Raw genomic sequence first — 12,117 nt, 5'->3', positions numbered from 1 at the left:
CGGGAGTGGGACTTGTACCGTAACTAGTACAATGATGATGCCTTATATACATGTTGATGATTTCTGATTCTTTATAGCGGCAAAGTAAGTTTAATGTTACAGCCCACTGCGCACAGACGTCAATTCAACATCTATTCCACGTTGGTTCAACATAATTTAATTGAAATGATGTGGAAACAACGTTGATTCAACCAGTGTGTGCCCAGTGGGAGGTATCCAAAACAAGTGTCGAAATTAACCTGATTAAGCTACAGGCAACTGCCAAAATAAAGGAAACACCGAGATAAAGTGTCTTATGAGCCAGAACAGCTTCAATGCACCTTGGCATATATTCTACAACTGCCTGGTACACTGTTGGAGGGATGCGACACCATTATTCCATAAAATATTCCATAATTTGGTGTTTTGTTGATGGTGGTGGAAAGGTGTCGCTCCAGAATCTCCAGTGTACAGTTGGGTTGAGCTCTGATGACTAAGACATGGAATATGGTTTAAATCATTTTCATAATCATCAAACACTTCAGTGAAACACTCGTTCCCTGTGGATGGGGGCATTGTCATCCTATGGAGCATAGCCATGGTAGCCAAAATGATGGCCTGCCCAGCATTTTTATACATGACCCTAAGTATGATGGGATGTTAATTAATTGCTTAATTAACTCAGGAACCACAGCTGTGTGGAAGTACCTGCTTTCAATATACTTTGTATCCCTAATTCAATTGAGTTTTAACATTATTTTGACAATTACCTGTACATGTGTTTTTCCTTTATGCACCTTACAATGAAATAAAAGAAATAGAATGAAGCTAAGGCCGGTTGTCTTCTTTAGTGTGATGTTCTTTACTTTTTTTGGATACCTAGTTGGATACCTAGTTAGATACCTAGTTGGATACCTAGTTGGATAGATAGTTAGATACCTAGTTAGATGCCTAGTTGGATGCCTAGTTGGATACCTAGTTGGATACCTAGTTAGATACCTAGTTAGATACCTAGTTGGATAGATAGTTAGATACCTAGTTAGATGCCTAGTTGGATGCCTAGTTGGATACCTAGTTGGATACCTAGTTGGATACCTATTTGGATACCTAGTTGGATACCTAGTTGGATACCTAGTTGGATACCTAGTTGGATACCTAGTTGGATAGATAGTTGGATACCTAGTTGGATAGATAGTTAGATACCTAGTTGGATACCTAGTTGGATAGATAGTTGGATAGATAGTTGGATGCCTAGTTGGATACCTAGTTAGATGCCTAGTTGGATACCTAGTTGGATGCCTAGTTGGATAGATAGTTAGATACCTAGTTGGATACCTAGTTGGATAGATAGTTGGATAGATAGTTGGATACCTAGTTGGATACCTAGTTGGATGCCTAGGTGGATGCCTAGTTGGATACCTAGTTGGATACCTAGTTGGATACCTAGTTGGATAGATAGTTGGATACCTAGTTGGATAGATAGTTGGATACCTAGCTGGATAGATAGTTGGATACCTAGTTGGATACCTAGTTGGATACCTAGTTGGATAGATAGTTGGATACCTAGTTGGATACCTAGTTGGATACCTAGTTGGATAGATAGTTGGATACCTAGTTGGATACCTAGTTGGATAGATAGTTGGATACCTAGTTGGATACCTAGTTGGATACCTAGTTGGATAGATAGTTGGATACCTAGTTGGATACCTAGTTAGGTAGATAGTTGGATAGATAGTTGGATACTTAGTTGGAAACCTAGTTGGATACCTAGTTGGATACCTAGTTAGGTAGATAGTTAGGTAGATAGTTGGATACCTAGTTGGATAGATAGTTAGATACCTAGTTAGATGCCTAGTTGGATGCCTAGTTGGATGCCTAGTTGGATACCTAGTTGGATACCTAGTTGGATAGATAGTTGGATAAATAGTTGGATACCTAGTTGGATACCTAGTTGGATACCTAGTTGGATAGATAGTTGGATAGATAGTTGGATACTTAGTTGGATAGATAGTTTGATACTTAATTATATACCTAGTTGGATAGATAGTTGGATACTTAGTTGGATAGATAGTTGGATACTTAATTAGATACCTAGTTGGATACCTAGTTGGATAGATAGTTGGATACTTAGTTGGACACCTAGTTGGATACCTAGTTGGATAGATAGTTGGATAGATAGTTGGATACCTAGTTAGGTAGATAGTTGGATAGATAGTTAGATACCTAGTTGGATGCCTAGTTGGATGCCTAGTTGGATACCTAGTTGGATACCTAGTTGGATAGATAGTTGGATAAATAGTTGGATACCTAGTTGGATACCTAGTTGGATACCTAGTTGGATAGATAGTTGGATAGATAGTTGGATACTTAGTTGGATAGATAGTTTGATACTTAATTATATACCTAGTTGGATCGATAGTTGGATACTTAGTTGGATAGATAGTTGGATACTTAATTAGATACCTAGTTGGATACCTAGTTGGATAGATAGTTGGATACTTAGTTGGACACCTAGTTGGACACCTAGTTGGATACTTAGTTGGATACCTAGTTGAATACTTAGTTGGATTGATAGTTGGATACCTAGTTGGATACTTAGTTGGATACCTAGTTGGATAGATAGTTGGATACGTAGTTGGATAGATAATTGGATACCTAGTTGGATACCTAGTTGGATAGATAGTTGGATACGTAGTTGGATAGATAATTGGATACCTAGCTGGATAGATAGTTGGATACCTAGTTGTGTTTTTCCTTTATGCACCTTACAATGAAATAAAAGAAATAGAATGAAGCTAAGGCCGGTTGTCTTCTTTAGTGTGATGTTCTTTACTTTTTTTGGATACCTAGTTGGATACCTAGTTAGATACCTAGTTGGATACCTAGTTGGATAGATAGTTAGATACCTAGTTAGATGCCTAGTTGGATGCCTAGTTGGATACCTAGTTGGATACCTAGTTAGATACCTAGTTAGATACCTAGTTGGATAGATAGTTAGATACCTAGTTAGATGCCTAGTTGGATGCCTAGTTGGATACCTAGTTGGATACCTAGTTGGATACCTATTTGGATACCTAGTTGGATACCTAGTTGGATACCTAGTTGGATACCTAGTTGGATACCTAGTTGGATAGATAGTTGGATACCTAGTTGGATAGATAGTTAGATACCTAGTTGGATACCTAGTTGGATAGATAGTTGGATAGATAGTTGGATGCCTAGTTGGATACCTAGTTAGATGCCTAGTTGGATACCTAGTTGGATGCCTAGTTGGATAGATAGTTAGATACCTAGTTGGATACCTAGTTGGATAGATAGTTGGATAGATAGTTGGATACCTAGTTGGATACCTAGTTGGATGCCTAGGTGGATGCCTAGTTGGATACCTAGTTGGATACCTAGTTGGATACCTAGTTGGATAGATAGTTGGATACCTAGTTGGATAGATAGTTGGATACCTAGCTGGATAGATAGTTGGATACCTAGTTGGATACCTAGTTGGATACCTAGTTGGATAGATAGTTGGATACCTAGTTGGATACCTAGTTGGATACCTAGTTGGATAGATAGTTGGATACCTAGTTGGATACCTAGTTGGATAGATAGTTGGATACCTAGTTGGATACCTAGTTGGATACCTAGTTGGATAGATAGTTGGATACCTAGTTGGATACCTAGTTAGGTAGATAGTTGGATAGATAGTTGGATACTTAGTTGGAAACCTAGTTGGATACCTAGTTGGATACCTAGTTAGGTAGATAGTTAGGTAGATAGTTGGATACCTAGTTGGATAGATAGTTAGATACCTAGTTAGATGCCTAGTTGGATGCCTAGTTGGATGCCTAGTTGGATACCTAGTTGGATACCTAGTTGGATAGATAGTTGGATAAATAGTTGGATACCTAGTTGGATACCTAGTTGGATACCTAGTTGGATAGATAGTTGGATAGATAGTTGGATACTTAGTTGGATAGATAGTTTGATACTTAGTTGGATAGATAGTTGGATACTTAATTAGATACCTAGTTGGATACCTAGTTGGATAGATAGTTGGATACTTAGTTGGATAGATAGTTGGATACTTAATTAGATACCTAGTTGGATACCTAGTTGGATAGATAGTTGGATACTTAGTTGGACACCTAGTTGGATACCTAGTTGGATAGATAGTTGGATAGATAGTTGGATACCTAGTTAGGTAGATAGTTGGATAGATAGTTAGATACCTAGTTGGATGCCTAGTTGGATGCCTAGTTGGATACCTAGTTGGATACCTAGTTGGATAGATAGTTGGATAAATAGTTGGATACCTAGTTGGATACCTAGTTGGATACCTAGTTGGATAGATAGTTGGATAGATAGTTGGATACTTAGTTGGATAGATAGTTTGATACTTAATTATATACCTAGTTGGATCGATAGTTGGATACTTAGTTGGATAGATAGTTGGATACTTAATTAGATACCTAGTTGGATACCTAGTTGGATAGATAGTTGGATACTTAGTTGGACACCTAGTTGGACACCTAGTTGGATACTTAGTTGGATACCTAGTTGAATACTTAGTTGGATTGATAGTTGGATACCTAGTTGGATACTTAGTTGGATACCTAGTTGGATAGATAGTTGGATACGTAGTTGGATAGATAATTGGATACCTAGTTGGATACCTAGTTGGATAGATAGTTGGATACGTAGTTGGATAGATAATTGGATACCTAGCTGGATAGATAGTTGGATACCTAGTTGGATAGATAGTTGGATACGTAGTTGGATACGTAGTTGGATAGATAATTGGATACCTAGCTGGATAGATAGTTGGATACCTAGTTGGATAGATAGTTGGATACGTAGTTGGATAGATAATTGGATACCTAGTTGGATAGATAGTTGGATACCTAGTTGGATAGATAGTTGGATACCTAGCTGGATAGATAATTGGATACCTAATTGGATACTTAGTTGGATACTGAGTTGGATACTGAGTTGGATACCGAGTTGGATACTGAGTTGGATACCGAGTTGGATACTGAGTTGGATACCGAGTTGGATACTTAGTTAGATACATCATTGGATACCTAGTTGGATACCTAGTTGGATACATAGTTGGATACATCATTGATTACCTAGTGGGATAGATAGTTGTATACTTATTTTGATACCTAGTTGGATACCTAATTGGATATATAGGTTGATATCTAGTTGGATACCTAGTTGGATAGATAGTTGTATACCTAGTGTATACCTGGCTGGATACCTAGTTGGATACCTAGCTGGATAGATAGTTGGATACCTCGTTGGATAGATAGTTGGATACCTAGTTGGATATATAGTTGGATACCTAGTTGGCTAGATAGTTGGATACCTAGCTGGATAGATAGTTGGATACCTAGCTGGATAGATAGTTGGATACCTAGTTGGATATATAGTTGGATACCTAGTTGGATACCTGTTTAGATACCTAGTTGGATATATAGTTGGATACCTAGTTGGATAGATAGTTGGATACCTAGCTGGATAGATAGTTGGATACCTAGCTGGATAGATAGTTGGATACCTAGTTGGATAGATAATTGGATACCTAGTTGGATACCTGTTTAGATACCTAGTTGGATATCTGGTTGGATACCGAGTTGGATTGATATTTTGATACCTAGTTGGATAGATAGTTGGATACCTAGTTGGATTCCTAGTTGGATAAATAGTTGGATACCTGGTTAGATACCTAGTTGGATCTTTAGTTGGATAAATAATTAGATACCTAGTTGGATACTTAGTTTGATATGTAGTTGGACACCTAGTTGGATAACACGTTGGATAGAAAGGAGTTTTTTTTGCCAGCACCAGCACCTGGATCTAGACACACTGCTGTACATAGAGTTTTTACTTTCTTTTTGCACTGTGATGTCGCAGGTGTTTGGTTTTCATTACATAACTGGATTACACATAGGTGCCAAAGATTGTAATGACAGCAGTAACTACTGACCACTTGCTGTCTATCTGTGTTTGGGCTTACTAGTACTGATGCCTGTCTTTAAGATTGTCCCGCTCTCAACTCTAAACTCTGTCGATCTCCACACTGCTAAAGAGAGGCCTCTTTCTCTGAGACTAAGCTCTGAGTTTATACAATGCATTTCTAATGAAGGGTTTGCCAGTGAAAGTAAACCTGTGTTCTCTCATATTTCCCCCAAGTCATTACCAGACCCCTTACGGCAACCATGAGGGCAGTATCCTAACCTTGACCCAACCATGAGGGCAGTACCCTAACCCAACTATGAGGGCAGTACCCTAACATTAACCCAACCATGAGAGCATTACCCTAACCCAACTATGAGGGCAGTACCCTAACATTAACCCAACCATGAGAGCAGTACCCTAACTCTAACCCAACCATGAGGGCAGTACCCTAACCCAACCATGAGTGCAGTACCCTAACACTAACCCTACCATAAGGGAAGTTCCCTTACGAGTACTGCCGTAATCGTAGAAACATAGAAACGTGTTTCACAGAAGATGAAAGACAACTAGAATAAACATGTGGTTACAGAGAGAATGTGAGTTTCCTCCAGTTCAGCAGAGAACCTACGTTTGAGAGGCAAGAGAAAGCTGGGTCAGGACCCTGTTGAAACAGATAAAAGGAGGGTCGGTTCCACGCTAAAGATGTGTGACTCCACTCAGCTACTCAGATTTTTAATAGGAGCGGTCTTGAGTGTGGTAGGCTGGTAGGATCCACCTTCCCCACAGATGGTTAACTTCCTGGGTTAATAGTGAAACATGACCTAAAGTTATCAACCTCAACACTCATTTGGGGACAGTATGTTTGTTTTAGTCAAGTGACTTAACGTAGAGACATCGATGAAGCGCAGGGTTTCATTTGACCCAGATGTTTACAATAGCTTTGGCTGAGGGGATTGTTGGTGAAGTGCTCCTCCAGCACAGCTGCCTGTCCAAAACTGAAAACAGGTGTGTGCCTGAAATAAATCGTAGTAACGCACAACTGGCAAGGAGAGATGATTGACCTCAATGTGAGGTAATAAATCAAAACAAGCTCTGATTAAATCAGCTTGAGGAACAGGTTGTGGATGGCTGGTGGTTTCTGGCTTTGTTTTGTGGTCTCTTAGCAGTCAACTCATTTTCAATGTATTTGAATACCTCAATGACCTATATATTAGGAGCTTTTGGAGATTTTAAAGTCCTATATTTACAGTATGTTCTGAGCCTTCTAAAATACATACTTACAAACGAACATACTCACTTATGAATACAACACTAAAATCAGCCCTTTTTATATCTCCTAGTTGAAATCTTACATTCTCTCTCTTATTTCTCTCTCAGCGTGTGACAGCAACCACTGGGGTCCCCACTGCAGTAACCGCTGCCAGTGTCAGAACAGTGCACTGTGTAACCCCATCACGGGCGCCTGTATCTGCCAGCCCGGGTACAGGGGCTGGCGCTGCGAAGAGGTCTGCGAGGCGGGCACCTATGGCAACGGGTGCCAACAGAAGTGCCTGTGCCAAAATGGAGCAGCGTGCCACCACGTGACTGGGGAGTGCAAGTGTTCACCCGGATACACCGGTGCCTTGTGGGTCATCAGAGACACGCACACATGCACGCACTCGGGAAAAGAAAAACACAAACACACACTATGTACACTACCAGTCAAAATGTTTTTTCTTTATTTGTACATGTAGAAATCAAAACTATGAAATAACACATATGGAATCATGTAGTAACCAAAAAAAGTGTATATAATATTTTTAAAATAGCCACAGTCTTGAAGGAGTTCCCACATATGCTGAGCACTTGTTGGCTGCTTTTCCTTCATTCTGCGGTCCGACTCATCCAAAACCATCTCAGTTTGGTTGAGGTCGGGGGGATTGCGGAGGCCAGGTCATCTGATGCAGCACTCCATCACTCTCCTTGGTCAAATAGCCTTTACACAACCTAAAGGCCTGATTCACAAAGTCTCCTCTGAACAGTTGATGTTCAGATGTGTCTGTTACTTGAACTCTGTGAAGCTTTTATTTGGGCTGTAATTTCTGAGGCTGGTAACTCTAATGAACTTATCCTCTGCAGCAGAGGTCTTCCATTCCTGTGGTGGTCCTCATGAGAGACAGTTTCATCATAGTGCTTGATGGTTTTTGCGACTGCACTTGAAGGAAATTTCAGAGAGTGGACTGACATTTTTCTTTGCTTATTCTCTTTGCCATCATATGGATTTGGTCTTTTACCAAATAGGGCTATCTTCTGTATATCACCACCCCACCCCCCTTTTCACAACACAATTGATTGGCTCAAATGCATTAAGAAGGAAAACATCTCCACAAATGAACTTTTAATAAGGTACACCTGTTAATTGAAATGCATTCCAGGTGACTACCTCATGAAGATGGTTGAGAGAATGCCAAGAGGGTGCAAAGCTGTCACCAAGGCGAAGGGTGGCTATTTGTGTAACGCTCGTCGTCAATGGAAGGAAGAGTGGCCCAAAGCTCAGCGTGGAAAGTGTTCATGATATTTATATACAAGAAACACTCAAACAAAAATAACAAATCCAAAAACGAAAGCAAACAGTTCCGTCAGGCACAGACACTAAACAGAAAATAATACCCCACAAAACCCAAAGGGAAAATCACAACTTATATATGATCCCCAATCAGAGACAATGAAAGACAACTGCCTCTGATTGGGAACCACACTCGGCAAAACAACAAAGACATAGAAAACATAGATTTTCCCACCTGAGTCACACCCTGACCTAACCAAATATAGAGAATAAATAAGGATCTCTAAGGTCGTGGCATGACAATTTGAACAATCTCAAATATATGTTTAACACTTTTTGGTTACTACACGATTCCATATGTGTTATTTCAAAGTGAAAACATCAAAAACATAAAAACATAAAAATAAAGAAAACCCTTGAATGAGTAGGTGTTCTAAAACTTATGACCGGTAGTGTACGTGAACCTGCTAGTTTCTGACAATGGTGGCTAGGGTGCTTCAAGACAAAAAAGGGTTTGAAAGAGATGTTCTTGTGAAAGACATAATTTCAGAATTTGTATTATAATTAATTAATCAGTCCCTTTTTGTTTCTGACTCTGTCATTTCTTTAAGTCTGTAAGGATAGATTTCATGTTTCTCCTCTTGTCCTATAGTTGTGAGGACCTGTGCCCACCAGGGAAGCATGGACAGCAGTGTGAGGAGAGATGCCCTTGCCAGAATGGAGGAGTGTGCCACCATGTCACTGGAGAGTGCTCCTGTCCCGCTGGATGGATGGTAATACACACACATAAATTATTTTTGATAGTCTCATGCATTACTGTATGTTATCATATTGACATTTACAGTAATATAACGTCATAATATAATGGTACTGCAAGGAGTCGATAGCTACGACACCATGTACATCACCGGAGGTTGGTGGCAAATTAATTGGGGAGGATGGCTCATAATAATGGCTGAAGCAGAATTAGTGGAATGGTATCAAATACATAAAAAACATGGTTTCTATGTGTTTTATTCCATTGGCTCCGTTCCAGCCATTATTATGAGCCGTCCTCCCCTCAGCTGCCTACACATTGTGCATATCCTCTTTTTGCATCATATGAATTGATATGTGTTATGGGATATGGATATAATGGCCTACATATTGTATTTACTCTGGGATGTTGATATTGTGCTGACACATGTTCTGTGTGTGTTTAGGGTACAGTGTGTGGCCAGCCGTGTCCGGAGGGGCGCTTCGGGAAGAACTGTTCCCAGGAGTGTCAGTGCCACAACGGGGGGATGTGTGTGTCCTCCAGCGGACAGTGTCTGTGCAGTCCAGGCTACACTGGAGAACGGTAAGACAGGCTGGACCAGGCCAAACCAAACTGAGCCATGCCAAACTATGACATGACAGGCTTTTTTTTCTTGATTTATAATATTTTATTTCACATTGTAAGAAAATTGAGGTAAAATAACAAACACAAACCCTGGATTGAGAAATCACCCTCCCCTTCACCTCCCCAAAAAGGAAGAAATAGAATAAAAATTATTTTGACATGACACTACACTAAATGGCTTCAATTCAGTCAAACTCAGTAAAACAGTTTGTCTAGGATCCACTCTTTTGCCAGGTCAGTGTCATTCTAGTCGAGTCATGTGGTCAAGAAAAACTCCTAACCCTAGCCTAGTCCATGGATATCTGTTCATGCCTATTTTTACAAAGCAGAATATATTTGAAATTCAGGCAACAGGCTATCACATACAACTATAATGTCATAAACAAACTGCAGAAGTAATCCCTATGTTGTATACATTAGTCAGTGATGGCTGAATTGGAATTCAATGGTAAGTGTCATCTTTGACCTATATTAAGTCTATATATGTTAGTGGGACTATAGCATAACATCTGTTGCTACTGTAGCGGTCCCATTGATCCCTCCAGACCAATAACAAGGTCAGGGAGAGAGAGAGAGCGAGAGGGAGAGAGAGAGAGCAGCAGGCCAGGCCAAGCAATTAACTAGTGATGCCAACTGTACTTAATAGGGCTTGGAAAAATATAAATACCCACTGGACAAATGTGGTGCACACGGTATCCCAGCAACCTAACAGTAATATTGTCCGTCTTTAGCAATTAGGGTAAAATCAAGTACAAACAGTATGACATGAAGGAATAAAGTAGTCTAGATTGCTTTTATCTCAAACATACCTGTGATGTAATGTAATTTGATATTGGATCATCAGATATGATACATTTATTATCAGGACTTCCAATTTTAGATATTAACCTGATACATGAGATTTAAAAATAATAATATACGCTACCGTTCAAAAGTTTGGGGTCACTTCGAAATGTCCTTGTTTTCGGGAAGAAAAGCTAATTTTGTTGTCCATTAAAATAACATCAAATTGATCAGAAATACAGTGCAGACAGTGTTAATGTTGTAAATGACTATTGTAGCTGGAAGCGGCTGATTTTGTTATTGAATATCTACATAGGTGTACAGAGGCCCATTATCAGCAACCATCACTCCTGTGTTCCAGTGGCACGTTGTGTTAGCTAATCCAAGTTTATAATTTTAAAAGGCTAATTGGTCATTAGAAAACACTTTTGCAATTATGTTAGCACAGCTGAAAACTGTTGTCTGATTAAAGAATAAATAAAAAACTGGCCTTCTTTAGACTAGTTGAGTATCTGGAGCATCAGCATTTGTGGTTTCGATTACAGGCTCAAAATGGCCAGAAACAAAGAACTTTCACCTGAAACTTGTCAATCTATTCTTGTTCTGAGAAATTAAGGCTATTCCATGGGTGAAAGCCATATCTCAGACTGGCCAATAAAATAAAAGATTAAGATGGGCAAAATAACACAGACACTGGACAATGGATGGACAGACAAATTTAGGTTTGAGGTGTTCGGATAACAAAGAAGAACATTTGTGAGACGCAGAAAAAATGAAAAGATGCTGGAGGAGTGCTTGACGCCATCTGTCAAACATGGTGGAGGCAATGTGATGGTATGGGGGTGCTTTGGTGGTGGTAAATTGGGAGATTTGTACAGGGTAAAAGGGATCTTGAAGAAGGAAGGCTATCACTCCATTTTGCAACGCCATGCCATACCCTGTGGACGGCGCTTAATAGGTGCCAATTTCCTGCTTACAACAGGACAATGACCCAAAGCATAGCTTCAAACTACTGTATGCAAGAACTATTTAAGGATCTCAACACTATTGAGCTGTTGTGGGAGCAGCTTGACCGTATGGTACGTAAGAAGTGCCCATCAAACCAATCCAACTTGTGGAAGGTGAAATTTCTTCAGATTACCTCAACAAATTGACAACTAGAATGCCAAAGGTATGCAAGGCTGTAATTGCTGCAAATGGAGGATTCTTTGACGAAAGCCAAGTTTGAAGGATACAATTATTATATCAATTAAAAATCATTATTTATAACCTTGTCAACGACTTGACTGTATTCCCTATTAATTTTGCAACTCATTTCATGTATGTTTTCATGGTAAACAAGGATATTTCTAAGTGACCCCAAACTTTTGAACGGTGGTGTATATACTGTATATATGCACTAATCCATATCAAGTGGGGATCCTGTGTGGCTCAGTTGGTAGAACAAGAAGCTTGAAATTCCAGCATTATG

General features: G+C 39.6%; 1 protein-coding gene across 3 annotated transcripts in view; it reads left to right on the top strand.

Moving 5' to 3' along the window:
- The window catches only part of megf10 (multiple EGF-like-domains 10), a 114,617-nt gene that overhangs the window by 48,675 nt on the left and 53,825 nt on the right, over positions 1-12,117 (top strand). For all 3 annotated transcript variants that reach the window (XM_064943422.1, XM_064943423.1, XM_064943424.1), the window contains exons 6-8: positions 7,315-7,561; positions 9,135-9,255; positions 9,685-9,821. In XM_064943422.1, coding sequence (XP_064799494.1) covers positions 7,315-7,561; positions 9,135-9,255; positions 9,685-9,821 — 505 coding nt within the window. The remainder of the gene's footprint in view (positions 1-7,314; positions 7,562-9,134; positions 9,256-9,684; positions 9,822-12,117) is intronic.

This window comes from Oncorhynchus masou, chromosome 28, assembly GCF_036934945.1.
Source record: "Oncorhynchus masou masou isolate Uvic2021 chromosome 28, UVic_Omas_1.1, whole genome shotgun sequence".
Taxonomy (NCBI): Eukaryota; Metazoa; Chordata; class Actinopteri; order Salmoniformes; family Salmonidae; genus Oncorhynchus; species Oncorhynchus masou.
Note: the sequence above shows the minus strand (reverse complement) of the source record. Positions and strands in the feature narration are given on the sequence as shown.